The 17,021-nt window shown below is 53.5% G+C and overlaps 9 protein-coding genes across 9 annotated transcripts; 5 read left to right on the top strand and 4 right to left on the bottom strand.

The window, feature by feature from the left end:
* Positions 1–41: 41 nt before the first annotated feature.
* CCMA1212_008123 (Transcription initiation factor TFIID subunit 5) lies at positions 42–2,759 on the bottom strand (the record flags this gene model as incomplete). The annotated part of the gene is made up of 4 exons (XM_073705270.1): positions 42–1,161; positions 1,221–2,020; positions 2,079–2,261; positions 2,610–2,759. The coding sequence occupies 4 exons, from the start codon at positions 2,757–2,759 to the stop codon at positions 42–44; spliced, it is 2,253 nt and encodes a 750-aa protein (XP_073556082.1).
* An 855-nt stretch (positions 2,760–3,614) lies between these two features.
* Positions 3,615–4,148, top strand: CCMA1212_008124 (uncharacterized protein; the record flags this gene model as incomplete). The annotated part of the gene is made up of 1 exon (XM_073705271.1): positions 3,615–4,148. The coding sequence occupies one exon, from the start codon at positions 3,615–3,617 to the stop codon at positions 4,146–4,148; it is 534 nt and encodes a 177-aa protein (XP_073556089.1).
* Positions 4,149–4,352: 204 nt separating this feature from the next.
* CCMA1212_008125 (uncharacterized protein) lies at positions 4,353–5,026 on the bottom strand (the record flags this gene model as incomplete). The annotated part of the gene is made up of 4 exons (XM_073705272.1): positions 4,353–4,449; positions 4,500–4,554; positions 4,625–4,724; positions 4,778–5,026. The coding sequence occupies 4 exons, from the start codon at positions 5,024–5,026 to the stop codon at positions 4,353–4,355; spliced, it is 501 nt and encodes a 166-aa protein (XP_073556088.1).
* An 871-nt stretch (positions 5,027–5,897) lies between these two features.
* On the top strand, positions 5,898–7,850 carry CCMA1212_008126 (Protein YTP1; the record flags this gene model as incomplete). The annotated part of the gene is made up of 5 exons (XM_073705273.1): positions 5,898–5,906; positions 6,234–6,365; positions 6,433–6,510; positions 6,585–7,430; positions 7,485–7,850. The coding sequence occupies 5 exons, from the start codon at positions 5,898–5,900 to the stop codon at positions 7,848–7,850; spliced, it is 1,431 nt and encodes a 476-aa protein (XP_073556087.1).
* A 422-nt stretch (positions 7,851–8,272) lies between these two features.
* CCMA1212_008127 (uncharacterized protein) lies at positions 8,273–8,699 on the top strand (the record flags this gene model as incomplete). Its single annotated transcript, XM_073705274.1, has 2 exons — positions 8,273–8,543; positions 8,641–8,699. The coding sequence occupies 2 exons, from the start codon at positions 8,273–8,275 to the stop codon at positions 8,697–8,699; spliced, it is 330 nt and encodes a 109-aa protein (XP_073556086.1).
* A 277-nt stretch (positions 8,700–8,976) lies between these two features.
* Positions 8,977–9,276, bottom strand: CCMA1212_008128 (uncharacterized protein; the record flags this gene model as incomplete). The annotated part of the gene is made up of 1 exon (XM_073705275.1): positions 8,977–9,276. The coding sequence occupies one exon, from the start codon at positions 9,274–9,276 to the stop codon at positions 8,977–8,979; it is 300 nt and encodes a 99-aa protein (XP_073556091.1).
* A 1,029-nt stretch (positions 9,277–10,305) lies between these two features.
* Positions 10,306–10,653, top strand: CCMA1212_008129 (uncharacterized protein; the record flags this gene model as incomplete). The annotated part of the gene is made up of 1 exon (XM_073705276.1): positions 10,306–10,653. One exon carries the CDS (start codon positions 10,306–10,308, stop codon positions 10,651–10,653), a length of 348 nt encoding a protein of 115 aa, XP_073556090.1.
* A 663-nt stretch (positions 10,654–11,316) lies between these two features.
* Positions 11,317–12,702, bottom strand: CCMA1212_008130 (NADH kinase pos5; the record flags this gene model as incomplete). Its single annotated transcript, XM_073705277.1, has 1 exon — positions 11,317–12,702. One exon carries the CDS (start codon positions 12,700–12,702, stop codon positions 11,317–11,319), a length of 1,386 nt encoding a protein of 461 aa, XP_073556262.1.
* Positions 12,703–14,381: 1,679 nt separating this feature from the next.
* On the top strand, positions 14,382–15,835 carry CCMA1212_008131 (uncharacterized protein; the record flags this gene model as incomplete). The annotated part of the gene is made up of 4 exons (XM_073705278.1): positions 14,382–14,581; positions 14,639–14,882; positions 14,951–15,399; positions 15,463–15,835. The coding sequence occupies 4 exons, from the start codon at positions 14,382–14,384 to the stop codon at positions 15,833–15,835; spliced, it is 1,266 nt and encodes a 421-aa protein (XP_073556263.1).
* Positions 15,836–17,021: the final 1,186 nt, after the last annotated feature.

The following is a 17,021-nucleotide window of genomic DNA, read 5'->3' on the forward strand; positions in this document are numbered from 1 at the left end:
GCTGAAAACCGACTTATAACTACATAGGGACTGGCCCATCCTTATCGCTCAGGGTCGTAGCATCCGCCGGCCATGACAAGGTTCATTCGAGTGAACTTGACGTTGATCACAGGCGTCTTCTTCGTGGGGAAGCAAGATATCTGGTCAGGAGTAATCATCACCTCCTTGCTCTTCTTCTTGGTACCCGTGGTTGTCCCCGCGCTGGCCGGCTGTCCTGAGGCCGTGTTCAACCTTGACGCTTCGCCGTTGGCGCCAGATATGGCCAGGTCAGTGCCGGCAGCGGCAGCCTCGAGGCCGTTCTGCTGAGCGGCTTTGTGAGGGTCCGCTGGCGACTCGACATCCCACAACCGAACCGTGCCATCTTGGCCTCCGGAAGCTAGTATGTTGGACTCGACGCTGAAGCTGAGCGACCAGATGCCTCCCTTGCCGTGGCCGCGAGAACGCTTGATGCGAGTTCCCTTGACGAGATCCCAAAAGAAGATGTTGCCGGCAATGTCCGCGCTGGCCAGGATTTTGCCGTTCGGGGCGCATCGCAGCGCGCTGATATGATCGGTATGGCCTGTAAATACTCGGACGCAGGCTCCCGTTACCACCGACCACATGCGGACTGTCTTGTCCGTCTCGTCAGACGCCGAAAAGACGTACATGCCGTTAGGGTGCCATGCAATAGCCGAGATGGATGTGTCGTGCCCGACAAGCAGCCGTTGGGGCGAAGCATGGTCCTGCATCCACACCCGAACAACCTTGTCGTAGCCGCCGCTCAAGAAGTAATGCCCGTGGGGACTCCACTGTGCCCTGTAGACGGGTCCGTCGTGCGATTTGTACACGCATAGACATGTCCAAGACTCGAGAGACCAGAGCCGAATCTGCCCATCCGCGGAACATGACAATAGCAGCTTTGGCCGCCCGTCAATCGCCGGGTTTTGCCGGCCTTCGTCGCCAAACAGCTTCTGCGGAGGTCCGGAAGCCGAGTCGGAAAACGAAATGTCGTAGACGGGCCCAAAGTGTCCAATCAGTTTCCGACTATTGAACTTGGCGCCCTTTTCGTGCGCGTTTGAACTTGGAAGTGCAGAGCCATCTAGGGACCAGACGCGGATGTAGGATTCAGTAGTGCCCACAGCAGCGAGCTGTCCATCATCGGAGAATTCCAAGCAGGATACACTGTTTCTATGGTCAGTCGCTACCATTGGATTCGTCGCCCAAGGTGCAAAGTAACTTACCTCCCAAGGGTGTTGTGAAAGGTAAACATGCAAGCGCTCACAGGCACGCCCACACCACCTGTCCGTCCTTCAATCTTGAACCTGTCCCTATTTTCCCGCAGCTTTTGCATCTCAAGCATAATGTCTCGTGGGCGTGATGGTGGCAACGGTAGATCAGATCGGCTTGGGGCGTCTGCGCTCTCCTCCCTCTTAATCTTTTGGTCAAGCTCCTCTAGCAAGCTGGGACCGCCGGGAGGATTCCGCCGCTCCTCGTCTTCGATTTCGGCTCGGATGTCATCGCGAAGGTCCGGGTCCATTGGCAAAGGGCCAAGAGTGAGAGGCGCAGCTGGGTCCAGAATGTCTTTATTAGACAGGCCGATGTTGACACCCGGAATGCCTTCCTTTTCGTCCACCTCCTCCACTTCCAGATTCTTACTCCTCCTGAAGACGGCTTCAAAGCTAAAGGGCGTGATAGGCCCGCGGGCTGTGGAGTCGATCTGGCAATATGTGACCAGTAGCTGTCGGATGACAGATCCGCCTTGGTCAGACTCGCGCTCGAGAAAATTGAAAAGATCGCCGGTGGCATGTTGGTTCAAGGGGATACGGTATTTGTTCTCCTTGTACAACTTGGTAACAGGGTTTTCGTTTACGTGTTGCGGGAGCGTGATCAACGAAAACGTCTTCAGATCGTCGGCGTGCGTCGCTTGGAAATGCTGGCCAATCTCTTTGAGGAACGACTTGCCCTCTTCCGTGTACCCATTTCCTACCAGCTCGATGAAGGAGTAGACAAATACCGGCCAGAGAAGCTTCGACAGCTCAAACTAACACACAGCATTGTTCAGTATGAGCATGGCGGGCAGCCATGGAGGGATCACAGACCTTGTAAATCTCGAGATTGTTCTCGACCCAGTCCTTCAATAGTCGGAAAGCTCTTGCGTACTTCTTCGGACCCAGAATGGCTAGTTGCTGGACTGGCTTGCCATCACTGCCCAGATGTTTTGACTCTTGACGGAAGACTTCTTCCGTCCTGTTGAACCCCCTTTTCAGCAAGTAATCTGTCACCTAGTTGGGATAGCGTTAGCTGAGGACTGAAGAGTGATAGAGCTTAAGAAGACCGGTGGTATTGATCAATGCTGTAACTTTGCATGATTTTGATAAGAGCAATGAGAATGCCAATATGGTGATGGAAGGGGTATGGAATACGAATTGAGAACAGCGCATGTGACACAATGTGACATCTCTGAATGTTGCAAAGTGATAAAAGTACTGGAGAAAGGGGGAGGTAGTAGATGCCTGAGAGCAAACTAGGCTGGCTGCCAGGGATGGTGGAGCGCAAACATGAGTAGGCCATGTGCGAGCGATCCCATGATAACGGAAATAAGTGAACGAGCTGGAAGAATCAGGACATACAATTTGGTTGAGATTCTGATTCGACATGGCGCCCCCAGTCGCGGTCGTTGCAGTCGTGGCGGCAGCAGGCGGGCCGGCCGGTGATGTCGCTGGCTGCCCTGCATAAGAGCCAGCCGCGCCTGCGCCTGGGGCTGGCGCCTGATTCGACATACTGATGAGAGAGTCGGCGCTGCGAGACTAAAATGGCGAATGGGCGTATTTATGAGTGTTGGAATTCACTGAGTGCAGCTGCTACTCTCATAACAGGTTCCTGTCCTGCGCAATGTGAGGCTCAAGGCAGCTCGTGCTGGGTTCCTTCAGTGAGGTCCAGTTGCGGCTGGATCTCAGTTCCTCGTCGTGTGGCGGTATGAGAGGGAGATTCGCTCGGGTATGGCGTCAAATGAGATGCACAGTAGTCGAGAGAGTTGATTTTGAGATGACGGTATGCGATGCTGGGAGGAAGATTGATGTGCGGTAGACGATGGAGGAGAAGTTGTTTGATGGTTGAGAGGGTTGGTTGATGTTGAAAGCTCAAGCCAAGGTGGCTTGGGAAATCGCGAGTCGCCTTACAACTGCCGTAGCCGATGTTTAAGCGGCGCTTCTCACCAGCTGCTCAGATTCAGCAATGGGTTTGCGTTGAGTCTCCATGCCATTCATACCTATGCAGTGGGTTGCAAAAATGAGGACAATCAAAAGTCAATAACTTAGAACAATTGATTCCTCGTCATTGTCACTCCAAACACAATTTATGTGTGCGAATAGTATTCTCTGGCACAGCAAGACATGCAAGCGCGCTATCTTATCAGACTCGCGGCGCGTTCGTCGGACCCACAGTAGTTCAATGTCCTTTGACGGCTAACGCATCACCACTTGTTTGCGACACCATCACATCTGGGCTTGTGAACTGACAGTATCTCGTCACTGGACACAAAGCCTCGACCTTTCAACAACTCATAGGAAGCGACTACCTTCAGCATCTCCGAGAGCTATTTGCTCCGGTCTCACCTACCTCACACATCTCACACCATGGCTTCCCCCCAGGATATCGTCATGGGCGACGAAAAAGAAGACACTCAAACCCAAGAGCCATTTGTCCCATTCACTCTCGAAGAGAACATCCAGCAGCTTAACGACATTGACGGGTCCATCGTCGAGCTTATGACGCACACTGCCACCGCACTCGGCGCCCTCACCACGCCAGTTTCATCCGATGACAGCAATCCTCCAGCATCAGTCGAGGCAGCAGCGCAAACGGAGGCATTTCGAAAAGCCACCGACACATTTTTGGAGACACTGCACAGTATCGACGTGCGCATGAAGCGCCAGATCCTCGCGCTGGAAGAAGCAGGCATCGTCAATCTGTCTAGCGGACCTCGTCAGGGCCACAATACGACTGTCAAGGCATCTTTGAAGCCGAATGGCATGGGCGCTATTGGAAACCTCGACGTCGGGTGGCTGAACAGTCGCAGCACCAAAGTTGAGCGGGATATGGAGCTGGAACTGTGGAGACGGGCGCAAGAGCTTCTTGAAAAGGACACACACGACACTAAGGAGGAGTGAATGCATCGACTTGCTGGTTCATTTACAGAGATTGGCAACCCGGTTTCGTTACTCCCATATACCGTCAAGTACGCTGTCTCATTTTCTCATAACGTCATTATAATCTGACACCATTTTGCAGGCCGCTCCTCGCATATAGCCAGGCTCTGGCAGTCTCATCCGTCCGCACACGGTTGCCCCCTAGGTCAAATTGGCGTTTCATCCTCAGGGTTCCGTCTCATTATCGCAGAGCCTATTATAAGCATGCGTAATCCTGAACAGTCCGTCTGGTGCTCGGGGCACGATGGTCTCGGGCTGGATGCTAGCAGGATGTCAGCTCAGACGAACTTGAACAGAGGATGGCATACTTACAGGGCGTCAAAGAAGAAGCAGGAAAATTCTCCCTCTTCAGGCGTCGAGTGTTTGGCTGGTATATGGCGTTAGTCTACGGGATCATACGGCCACGATGTAACGGCATGGGTAAAGTGGACGCCTACTCTCATATCCAACCCAAGAGACACACTTGTTCCTCGCGTTGCAAGTGTACTGGCACCTATTTTCCGCCCAGGGGACCCAAGTACTGCCCAAGGAGAAGTGCTGGTTCTGTTAGCGATCTACGGCCTTTGAGAGAACCAAGAGGGGAGACACACGTCTGCATCGCCGACGTTTTGATGGCGCGCGACCCATGCTGGATCGAGCACAAAGCGACTGGGGAATTGAGTTGGTGGCTTCACTTCGTGGTAGTGAATGGTCCACTGGTCGTACTGTTTCGGGGCGCCATACACGCAGGCTCCTCTGCCTTGGCGTTGGTTGTCGGTGACGAGCTCTTGGTCGGGGAGGGGAGAGGCTGTGGTGGCGGCGGTTAGGAGTGCGGCGAAAAGGAGACGCTTGAGAAGCATGATCAGCTGCAGCTTTCTTTGGAAGAAACAATTGGCAATTTGTAATGGATAGAAGACACGCATCTGATTTGAATCTTCTATTGCATTTGTCGAAGAAATTTAGGATGGTGAGCGACCCCTCAGAGAGCTGTCTTGCATCGTTTCTACGCCCCGCCTCCGCCAACGTGCAAATTAAGGAAGCAGCTACTCGAGCCACTGCCGTCTGCTTAATGTGTGCCTGGCTATCAATTTATTGAGGCGCGGTAATTCCGAGTCTCGAGCCTGACGTTTGCTTTGTTCGAAGCAGGATGCATCATGCACCCTCATTCCGTCTTACGCGCCAGCTACCTTACCTTTTCCTGAGATAGGTGATGGAAGAGACGCCATCAATGGTCGGCTGCTGCCTACCTGATGTTGTAAGCATAGATTAGCGTACACGCATCTCGTGCGTTGATCCAGAGGTAGACTCATCCTGCGCTTTGAAGCATTGTGTCAAATGTGCCGACTGGGATTTCCGACGTCTTCTTTCGGCATCGAAGACGTGAAGCTCGTCTTTGAGTCGCGACCTTGACGAGTTCGCGTCCGTGACATGCAGCAGTGGAGCATCAGCTTTTCAATGTCAAACTTAAGCATGTGCGTTTACTCGTACTTGTCAATTAGATTTTCAACGTGATGCTTGAGGTCTATGTTGCGACTTGAACAAGTATTGAGCTCGCGTTTCCTACTCTTGATACTCACGGGAAGCAATGGAACGTCAAGTCCTTCTTGCTCTGTTGGATTCGTCGGGCATCTTTTGTCCTCTCTCCAATGGAATCCACAAGACGCTCAGACCACTTGAAGCTCCAGCAGCTTTTGCGGGGCACATCCCGGCTTACTGCATGCGCTCCCGCCCATGTCGCCGGTACTTCGTCACCCAGCGTGCGTAATGGTGCAACGCAAGTCGCCTGGTTCGCCCGGCAGAACGTCGGTGGACAGGGGCCCCCTTGCGCGTGCCGATGCATGTCGTGGCTTTTCATCTCCGATCGAGCCGCTCCAGCAATTGTTTCGTTTGGAGAAAACACCCAAGCCGAGGATTTTCTGGCGTCCGTTCTCTTGACGTGACTGGCGATACGGCTCGGCTTTGGAGGTGAGAAGAAGGATTCCTGTTATTTATATGTGGTCTTCTTCTTCTTTCTTCTTATAATCTGCCCGTTGTTTTCCTCTTTACATTCCAGCCAAGATGATGCAGCCGTCTCGGCAGGCGGCGATGGCTGCGCTGCTAGCGATCGCTTCGTTCGGGACGCTGGTGCAGGGCCACGACCACCACGAAGGCGGCGAGAGCCACATTCCCGAGGGCGAGGCCATCTCACTGGAACCCATCGTGAGTTCATTCTATCGAAGAGAAAACTATGGGAAATAAGAAAGCAACTAACACAGTTGGTTGAAAGGACTCGATCCTCTGGATCCACATCTTCATCCAGATGCTCGCATACGGCGTCATCTTCCCAGTGGGCATGGTCTTTGGTGTAAGTGCAGCACTCTTTGGATCGCTCCTCTAACCTTTACAAGATGACAGCGACTGACCTGATGCGACTCGCAGATTACAAGGTCGCGATGGCACGTTCCGACGCAGATTCTAGGCTCCATCCTCGCCGTTGTCGGCTTCTTCCTCGGCCATGCGCATAAAGGGCGCGAGTTTGTGGGCAACAACGTGCATGCCATCTTCGCCAATATTCTGCAGTTTCTGCTCGTCGGCCAGGTCGTGTTGGGTCTATACTTGAAGCTCCATTGGGAGAAGGGCGCCCTTGGCATGATTCGCAAGCTTGTTCGACCCTTCCACTCCGTGATTGGCAAGGCGATGCCTCTTCTCGCGTGGGTGCAGATGATCTTTGGAGGCATCACGACCCTTGGCTTCTGCCAGGGCGACCACGTTGGACAATGCGCAGCCCACTTCATCATGGGTGGTGCATTCATCGCCTACGGAATCATCCTGACCATTATCCTGCTCGCCGGACAAGTCTGGATTCGCCGCACTGGGAGATCCCAAGAGTTCTACGACAGCGCCGTTATTGCCATCTGGGGCTGCATCAACACTTTTACGGAGCATCGCTGGGGCACCGACTGGGTCAAGAACGATTGGCAGCACACCACCATGGGCGTCATCTGGTGGTGCGCGGGATTGGCGGGCATCTGGCTCAGCCGAGATCGCGACGGCAACCCGAAGCGCAACTTCATCCCGGGGTTCGTCATCCTCATCACGGGTTGGGGCATGTCTGCGCACCCTCAGGAGCTCATGGTCAGCGCCATGACGCACACCATGTTCGGCTACACCCTGATGGCCGCGGGTGCTACGCGCATCATCGAGATTGCCTTTATTCTCAAGGATGCTCAATCGCTGTCTGACGACGGCCGGTCCTGGAACAGCTTCCAGTACATTCCTGTTTTTGTAAGTTCCGTTGCCTCTCATCTTTCAAGTTACAGCACGCCTAACGCCTGACAGCTCCTGTATGCCGCCGGCTTCCTCTTCATGGGCGCAACCGAACAGCAGATGGCCCTCATCGACAGCTCCAGCATGGACGTCATCTCGTACATCCTCATCCTATACTCCCTCGCCTTCCTGGTCTTTTTGTTCGCCAACATGCTCATCCACCTGTACGACCGCCTGTCAAACCCGCCTCTGGACACCAAGGGATTTACCAACGGCCATACACACCTGAACGGACGAGCCGTAGAGGATGGCCATATCCGCGCAGCCGAGGAATTTGAGCTTGATGGACTGTCGACAGATGACGAGGATGATGAGAGGCAGGGAATGCTGGCAGGCGAGGGGGCTGCTCCTAAGCGACCTGCTGCAGCCCGAACATGACAAAAGAAAGAGTGTTGTCAAGGGGAAGAGACTTCTACTGGGAAGATGTCTGTACGTTGAGCGCGTTTTGGAGTTTGTCTACGCATAATGTCTGTATACGATATCGGGGAGCAAGATGACGGGTGATGTTGCAATTAACGATGCTCTTAGAAAGCCTCAACGAATAAACATTGAATAAGGTACTACCAATCATGAAGCTGCAAAGCATGCTCATGTGTAAAAGGCCGGGAGTGACGCACTGCATTGACTCTGTACCTGCATCCAAGGTTGGCCAGAAACAGCTTAGTAGCTGCACCTTGAGGTTAGTGGGGGCCAACTTTTTTTTCTCTTATCTGCTATCACCACCATAACATCTCCAAGCAACCATCAACCTCACCAGCTCGCCAATCCAACCACCAAACAAAACATCCATCACACTCACAATGGCCAACGTCAAGAACCCCAACCGCATCTCCAAGAACCGACAGGCCGCGCGCGCCGCCAAAGCCCGCAAGGCGAACCTGAAGCGCACCAACCCGGCGAACCAGGACAAGGTCACCAAGGCGGACCGGACGCGGGGCGCGAGGCCGGGCCTGCTGCCGACGAGCGGGCCGCGCAAGGCGATTAGCAAGAAGAAGGCGCGGAAGCTGGAGAAGAAGATGGGGTATGAGCTGAGGAGGAGGATGGAGGCGGAGGGGGAGGCGGTGATGAAAGGTGCGTTTCTTTACCTGGAGATGAGCATTGGGTTGGGGGGATGAAGACGGGTTATGGAGGGATTGTGGGGAGATTTGTGCTGACTTGAGGATTATAGATGCTCCGGTTGTTGAGGAGGAAAAGGCGCAGGCGGAACAGGAGATGGAGATTCAGTGATTTTGGGACATCATGGTATGTTGACTGGGTATACGGAGTACATCGAGGAACATTGCAAGCTAATTGAATGCAGGATTTGAAAAGTTTCATCTGTTTTGCTTGCTTAGCATTCTATGGTACAATGGGATACACTTTACACGGCGCAGGACGGGGGATTCGGAAACGCGACAATTGATAGATTTCAACGGCTATGTGGTATAACGTACGATGCGCTACTGAATATATCACCTTCTTTCCATTTATGCTTTCCCGCTGCTACGAGATATCGAACCGGTGTTTAGCAACACTTGCAACATTGCTGCGAAGAGGACTCGCTGCCTGCATCTTTCGTCGAACACATCCGTTCTTCCTTGGCATACCCGACATCCTTCTTCTTCCCATTGTCCACCTGTGCCGGCTCAGCATCGCTCACCCGGTCTCGAGAGCGCATACTTTCCGTTCGACTATACGAAGTGGTGGTGTACGAAGATAGTGAGGAAGGATACGGTGTGGAAGAGTAGTCGCTTGACCAGTCTGATGGGGGCACTCTTGGGACGCAGCAGTATTCCACGCATGCGGTTAGCGACTCCTTGAACATCACAATGCAGTGCGTGACAAGCTGCTGGGACGCCGAGATCTGGAAAGTGGCTCAAGGCACAGAGGGGAGGTTGTATGTAAGACTAGGATATGTATGGAAGAACGGATAGGGATTTGTTGTGACAATATGGTATACACCGGTTAGGTGTTGAGAGACAGTCTTGCCAAGAATCAAGGCGAAGAGTCTCGAACTGTCAACAGCAGAAGCCTGGGAGCGTTAGAGTAGAATGTTCACAGGACCAAGAATCAACTGTCCCAGGTCTTTCAACCACTGAACCGCACGACAAGGTTCGACGACGACAGCTTCACACTCAACATCAGCAACTTGGATCAACATATCTCAGCTAACCCGCGACTAGGAGGGAGAAGTCAACGAAAAAAAAGACATCCTATGACATTGGTGTTTCATCTCACAGACTTTCGGCATCTTAAGCTTAGTAGTATTCGCATATGGTGACTACCTATTGAAAAAAGCTGCACCCCTTTCGGATCGCCTTGGAATGGCTACGAGTAGAAGTCATCTGTGCTGGTGACTCATCTTGCTTGTTATGTGTGCTTCGAGACATCATGTCATTCGGACCGAATGCCGACCTCACGAAACAAGCTTCTCTTCATGGTGGCGCTGAGTAAACGGACCCTGTGCTGACGACCCCTGAGTTTTGGGACGATCATCGACGATGTACTTGATGGCATCGGAGGCTGAACAACAACACGTCTCTCCGCTCTGATCGCTGTCTATTATAAATGTTTACAGAAACTGTTCAAGATAGGAGGGTTTGTGAGACAGATGGGTGTCAACCGCTGTTGATTTCCACCAAGGTGAGCGATTCAGCCAGAATCGAGGGTCTTTGATCTTCTGTGCTATAGTTGACTTCCCGTTTTGACAGCTTACTGCCGCAGAATCCGGCAGTTGAGAGGACATACAAGGTAGCTGTAAGTCTGTTGTTCATTTCTTCACAACTCCACGCTCCCCCTTCAACAGACTACATCAACTCAACTAGTCCTCGTCCCAACTACCATCAACGCAACAATGCCTCTCAAAACATACTGCCTCCTCCTAGGCATCTCCTCCGCCACAGCCCAACAGCACCCCTTCTCCCCCAACGGCCGCAAAGCCGGCGCAGCAGGCGACACCGCCCTCGCCTTCTGGAAAGACCACCTCAGCTGGTGGCACGACTGGACGCCCTCCCCCCGGGGCGTCGACCTCTGGGATAGCCTCATTGCGCCGATGGGGGACAAGGGCGCCGTGCTGGGCAGCCCGGCCATGTGTCGCCAAAAGGACGAGTCCTGGCTCAAGCAGTTCAATCAGCAATATCTGGCGCGGAGCTGGAACTTTACGGCGGTGCACATCTTTAAGCCGGATGTGGTGGGCGTGTAGGCGGATGTCGATCATTACTGGAATACGTATCAGAAGCCGTTGTGGGTGACGGAGTGTGTGTGCGTGTTTGACCAGGACGGGTTCACGCCTTGTTCGGATCAGGGGCAGATTGATCGGTGGATTGGCGATGTGGTGGATTTGTTTGAGAAGAATGAGCATGTGCTTGCGTATGCGTATACGGATGGGCTGGGCTTGGGGACTGCGTGGCCGCCTGTGACGGGGGATGGGAGTCTTTCGGAGTCGGGGCAGGCTTATTCGGATGCTATTGGCAAGTATTACTGAGATGGTTAATGGGTATCATCAATGAAGAGAGTTGCATACTCTTATGTGAGGTTCGGTTTGTATATAGTGATATAGAACAACACATATATAAACATAGAGCATGGATGGACATCACAGACCAAGTCAGGTTACTTGGCCAATGTGAAGTAACACCAAATCACTTACGTCAAGTCACCATCACCTTGACAGCTTTGTGCACTTGCATCGAGGACGTTGGCCTACATGTCAGTCCATGAAGAACGTTCATGCCATTTGATGCCTAGCCAATTGCTTTATCCAAGTATTCCAACGTATTCTGAATCCACCTAAAGGGCAGCAAAAGGGTATCAATCGTAACCTGAACAGCACCCAACATAGTCATACAGAGGCCCTGGGCCTATACTAGTCAGAAAACTCCTCATTCGGAGGCTCTCTGCCAAAGGGGTGATTGAACTTAAGAAGTCCATTGAGTCCGCCCACCCACGGATCGTCGTCCTCTGTCCGAATCACGCACGGCACGCCGCCATGCCACTCCTCTCCAGGCCCCGCTCGCCCGACGAACTCGCCCTCGACGTGGATCTCTGACCCCGGAAGGACGCCGGCACATCGTTTGCCGTCGATGCTGAGGTCCAGTTCACGGCCCCTGTTCTTGGGGCTCATCCGGAGTGTCACTTTCGTATCCAGCGGCAGCACGAGAGACCGGAAACTGAGGCTGCACGGGCTGATGGGGGTGATGAGAAGCGACTTTACCAAGGGATGTACGATGGGCCCTCCTGCGCTTAGGCTATAGGCCGTTGAGCCGGTTGGCGTGCTGATGAGGATGCCATCAGCCGTCGTCTCCGTCAGGAAGTGGCCGTTTTGGTAGATGTCGATGATGGCAAGGTGCGGGTGCGAGCCACGGTGGACCGAGATCTCGTTGATGGCGCGTAGAGGCGGCGATATCTCCTTTGGACTGGCAATGCCCGACTTTGGCTGGCTGGCCAAGGTATTGGAGACCTGGTGGTTAATGTTGTTGCCGGCCCTGTCCAGGATATCCGCCTTGATCCGATGCCGGAGCAGGACTCGGGACGCCCTGTTGATCCCCATGCTCTTGCCCTTGACTCGCTCCCAGCCCTCACCCGCAGCCCTGCTCGTGTCCGTGTTCTCGTCTCGTCCCCGCGGCACTGCAGCGTTGCGCCCCGCGCTGACGTCGCTCCCGCTCATGTACATTTCCCTCCAAGCCTTTTTGTGCTCTGCAAAGTTCCATTCTCCGAGAAAGCCCAGCGTCCCCATGCTAAACGACAAAATGGGAGGGACGGATCCATGAAGCTTGAACAAGCTTGCGGCGCGCAAGACCGTGCCGTCGCCGCCAAACGTCGCAATAGCATCGATCTTGTCGGCAATGTTCGTGCCGTTGTCGACGACGAAGATGGGAAAGTCGAGCTCTTGCTGGATCGGGACGGCGACGCGGGCCTCGATGACGATGTTGACGTCGGGGTAGTCGCTTCGGAGATGTCTGGCGAACTGGACGACGGACTCGGTCACCTCGGGAGAGTAGAGCTTCTGCACCAGCAGCAGGTTGCGCGGCGGCCGCGGCCAGTTGAGCGACAGCAGAGACGAGCCCGGCTTTGAGACTTGGAGATAGCGCGGGACGATTCGTTCCGGCAGTTCGGCGACACTGCGCGACTGGGCGAGTCTGAGTGGCTGAGTCGTGGACAAGGTTCGCCGGTTAGAGGCCATCGACCGCAGAGGCCGAGGTTGAGCAAGGGGGCGCCATGGTCCTCGGAATGCTCGAAAGTAGGTAGACATGGCTTGGATCAAGCAGGATTTATCATGATTGCAGCAGCAAGATGCGTCACGCTTGCGGTATCAAGGTCGTGAGCTCGGCTCTTTGGAGCAGCGTACAAGTTGAGGTAGCAAGTCATGATGATGGAGCTCCTGTGGATGAATTTCTTAGCGTCCGGACTCCGGACTCCGGACAATCCATTTCGCAGAGCTCTTATTCAGATAGACGGAGACATATTGCCGTAGTGCAGATTACCCGACTATCCGTTCTGAATCGACGACACTTGCATGTGTAAGCTGTGCAACGTATGTGTCTCTGCGATTGCTTGTCATTGATCAACTTCAAGGCCATTCTTTGAGGGCGAATGGTACATATTCGGCTGCGCATACTGCTTGAATTCAGGCTCAACGATAGATTGCTAGTTCGCTGAGCTGACTTTATACGTTACAGCTGATTCGTGCGTACTTCTCTCAGGTCATGCCGACTCTTTGAGCCTCATAAAGCTGTTCACCAAGCTTCATCTACACAGCATACATGAATGCAGCCAAGCACTGATGCATCCGCGAGATCCTAGCTTAAGCAAGCTCTGGTCGGAGCTTGAAGCATCATGCTCCGATTACCAAGCCAAGAGTAGGGAGTCACCGCCTGCTGCTTCTGGCAGGCGGGGTTCCATCATCGCATCACATTAACGAGCTGCCGGCGGATACGAAGCTGGGGTTATTGCTGGCATGTGATCATGTCACCTTTCAGCAGGTCTCACTGGCGGTTAGAACAGCAAGGCATGAGCGAGTGAACCATCACAAGGGTAAGAAACAGCATATTTCGCCTCTGTTGGGGAGCTCAAGGTCATTTGCATGTATCCATCCGGATGACCATTTGCCCAGTCACCGCCCGGATTATGTAAGAACGCTATCCGTCTTCCGAAATCCGTTCTTCCGGAGATGCCATTCTGTAGCTACTTTAACCTGCCTGCCACGAATGGAAAGCAGCTCTGCTGTCTGAGGTGACAGCACAAGCGCCTGACGGGGGCTGGAAAAGCCCGAGGCTCCCGCTAAGCCTCCCCGGAAACTTGGCCTTGGGCTTAGTCTCAGGGCTGAATTCGAGCCAATGGCGCTGACGGCGTGACGGACAGCTGTCGACTAGGCAGAAGCAGGGAGCGAATAAGCAGCCGCGGCACCTGCGTCATCATGTGCGTCCTGCGCTCCGAGCTGGCCCAACCCTTCGCCTTCTCCTTGCAAGTACACTGTCTGACCTCGAACCCTCTCGAAGCCGGACAAGCGGACAAGCGCACGCGAGCAGCAAAAGAAGCAGCGCCAGGTCGCGCGACCAAACCGTTGGGACTAGGAATTGCCGTCTTTGGCGGTTGTTAGCTCACCTTGGCTGGCACCCGGCGGCCACGGGACGAGACTCAGCTGCTCTGCTCCGCGGGCAAGCTCCTCGAGCTCCGGCTTTTCGCATCCGGTGCCGTCTCATATTAGGCAAGGTGTTGCCTGACGGGCTAAGCTACCAGGCCTCTCCGACATCGTCCAATCGCTGCCGCGGGGCTAGACATCACCACCAATAAGCCACATCACCGCTGCCCTTCAGCGGTTGCTTCATCTGCCTACTGGATTCAGCCTCATTGCCCATCTGCTGCGAGCTCGTGCTTGACGTTTACCTTTATATATTCAAACATAACCGACACCGAAATATCGAGGCGCTTATGGCAGTGGACAAGATTGCCGAGGGGTCCGACATCAACCTTCCCACTCTCGGAGTGGCCATGGGGATCAAGCAGACGTCCGGAAAGGGCTCTGCATACCCAGCCGATGCTCATCCATCGGGGAAGCGAGCGCATGGCCGAGCGGTTCAGGTTCTTCGAGGGCTGGCTCTGGGAGTCTACTTCTTCACCTGCTGCGTAACGTACGTGCGATGCGCTTGAGTTGCGATTCATTGGAATTAATGCTTACGAGGATGCAGTATCGTCATTTCGCAAGTCCTTGGCAGCTGGCTGTATTTTGTGAACCGAGACATCTACTACGACTACATGTCAATGACCAAGCGATGGTTTGCCGTGACGACAACCTTTGTGACGCAGATCTGGGGTCCGACGACGATCCGCATCAGCGGCGATGAGTCTGTAGCGGGAGAGATCCGCCCAACTGAAGACGGTGGAGTGCAGTTTAGCTTCCCCGAGCGCTTGGTCATGATAGCGAACCACCAGGTAAGGGTCCGAGCGTAGCGGAAACGACGAACATCAAACCATTTCAACACTGCTAACAATCGTGGCAGATCTATACCGACTGGCTGTACCTCTGGTGGGTTGGCTACGTCAACCGGCCTGCGGCGCATGGCCACATCTACATCATTCTGAAGCAGTCGCTGCAGTATATCCCCATCATCGGCTGGGGCATGAAGTTCTATGGGTTCATTTTCATGTCACGAAAGATGGCGACAGATCAGCCTCGAATGGCCTACCGACTGGGCAAGCTCAAGCAGACCAAGACGGATCCCAGCGGGAAGCAGTACCGCGTTCCCATGTGGCTGCTGCTGTTCCCCGAAGGCACCAACATTTCTGGAAACGGTCGCCGGAAGTCTGCTGCTTGGGCGGAGAAGAATGGGTGGAAGGATCCAGAGCATGTGCTGCTGCCCCGCAGCACCGGCAGCTTCTTCTGCCTCAACGAACTCAAAGGAACGGTCGACTATGTTTACGACTGTACAGTGGCGTATGAGGGTGTTGAGTAAGTGCATTCGTCGGATCGCCAAATCCAGAGGAATTGTGTAACGGCTAACTGGTGCCATAGGCGAGGAAAATATGGCGAAAACATCTTTACCCTCTCCAGCACCTACTTCCAGGGCCGATCGCCCAAGTCAGTCAACTTTTACTGGCGGAAATTCAAGCTCTCCGATATACCACTCGATGATGCCGGCAAGTTTGATGTCTGGCTGCGCGAAGAGTGGTACAAGAAGGATGCTCTGATGGAGCAGTATCTGACGACCGGACGCTTCCCTGCCATGGCTGGATCCAAGGTGGATTTCATCGAAACCAAAGTCCGGACGAAGTCTCCCCTCGAGGTTCTGCAGGTCTTCACCATTGTAGGCATCACCGGTCTTCTCTGGCGCAATGTACAGCGGTTCGGGGGAGTGGTCGCCAACAGGTTTGGTCTCCTTGTGTAAAGTGTTGGAGGCTTGTCAGGGATGATGCTGCACTTGTCGAAAGCATCGCAACGGTTATTTTTTCAGCATCACAACGCTGCGCATTTCCCTTCATGAAGGTGAGTCCGCATAGTGCAGCAGATTTCGTGGGCACTTTCATGGCATGCTGTGGTTGGGCGAAGGTACAACCTTTTCTCTATTTCTTATATTTCTCTTGCTTTCTGGGTATTTGGCAGTTGATAAGGAGGATGACCAAGGCGGCGAATAGCACCTGGTAATGGCATTCCAGCTGGGGCGGAGTTTGACAAGGGTTTTCTTCTTGGATGACGAGATATTGCGGTATCATCGGGTTTGACGGGTCTTTGGCTTGATGAGTTGCGGCCTTCCAGTGGCACTGATGTTTTATGAGACTTAATTGATAAATTTTGCATGTACTCCGGATTTGATCGAAGAGCGATAAATTTTGCATGTACTCCGGATTTGATCGAAGAGCGCGCGAAGCGAAGCCCACATTGAGGTGGAGGAAAGGAGACGGATGGAAGGAATCGGGGTGATGAGCAACGCGGATGAAGACGAATGAAAGTATCGAGGGAAAAGGGTTGCAATTCGCTCTTATCGGAAAGATGGGAGCCTTGTCTGGTTTTGTGGAAATGCTCCTATGGCATCTTTATGGGGGGAAGCGACCTGGGGGGTTAGTCGAGTGTTGCCTAGGTTCTGGATTCATATAAGGCGTGAGGTCGATTTTAGTATGGAACAACGATCCGTCCAGGGCTGTATGTAGGTCGGAAGCTTTGGTTCCTAATAACAGATGGGGACGACTGGGCTGAACTAGATCTTGAGGTAGATGTGGGAGTCTTTCTAGCTGGCTTCTCCAGGAGTATAAATAGGCTAGACAGGGCCTTAGAATGCTGTGAAGGTAGGTAGGTAAGGTAGGTACATGCATGGCATTGTCATCATCTATTATGACTGGTCAATTGATCAAGGCATTGGGAAGAGTTACAAATGCTGTGAAATCTCCTGCTGCGTACATTTTTTTTTTAGTATGAGAGTAGTTGACTGACGATGGCTTCACAAACCCTCGTATACCTCGATGGACAGGGTGCGAGGGGACAGAGTGTTACAATAGATAGATCCAGGTGTCATTTGAGAGTCTGGGGCACATTTTTGCGTGCTTCCAGAGTAGACAACTCATGGAGTTTGTCAGTGA

Source organism: Trichoderma ghanense (assembly GCF_004382785.1).
Source record: "Trichoderma ghanense strain CCMA-1212 chromosome Unknown scaffold_11, whole genome shotgun sequence".
Taxonomy (NCBI): Eukaryota; Fungi; Ascomycota; class Sordariomycetes; order Hypocreales; family Hypocreaceae; genus Trichoderma; species Trichoderma ghanense.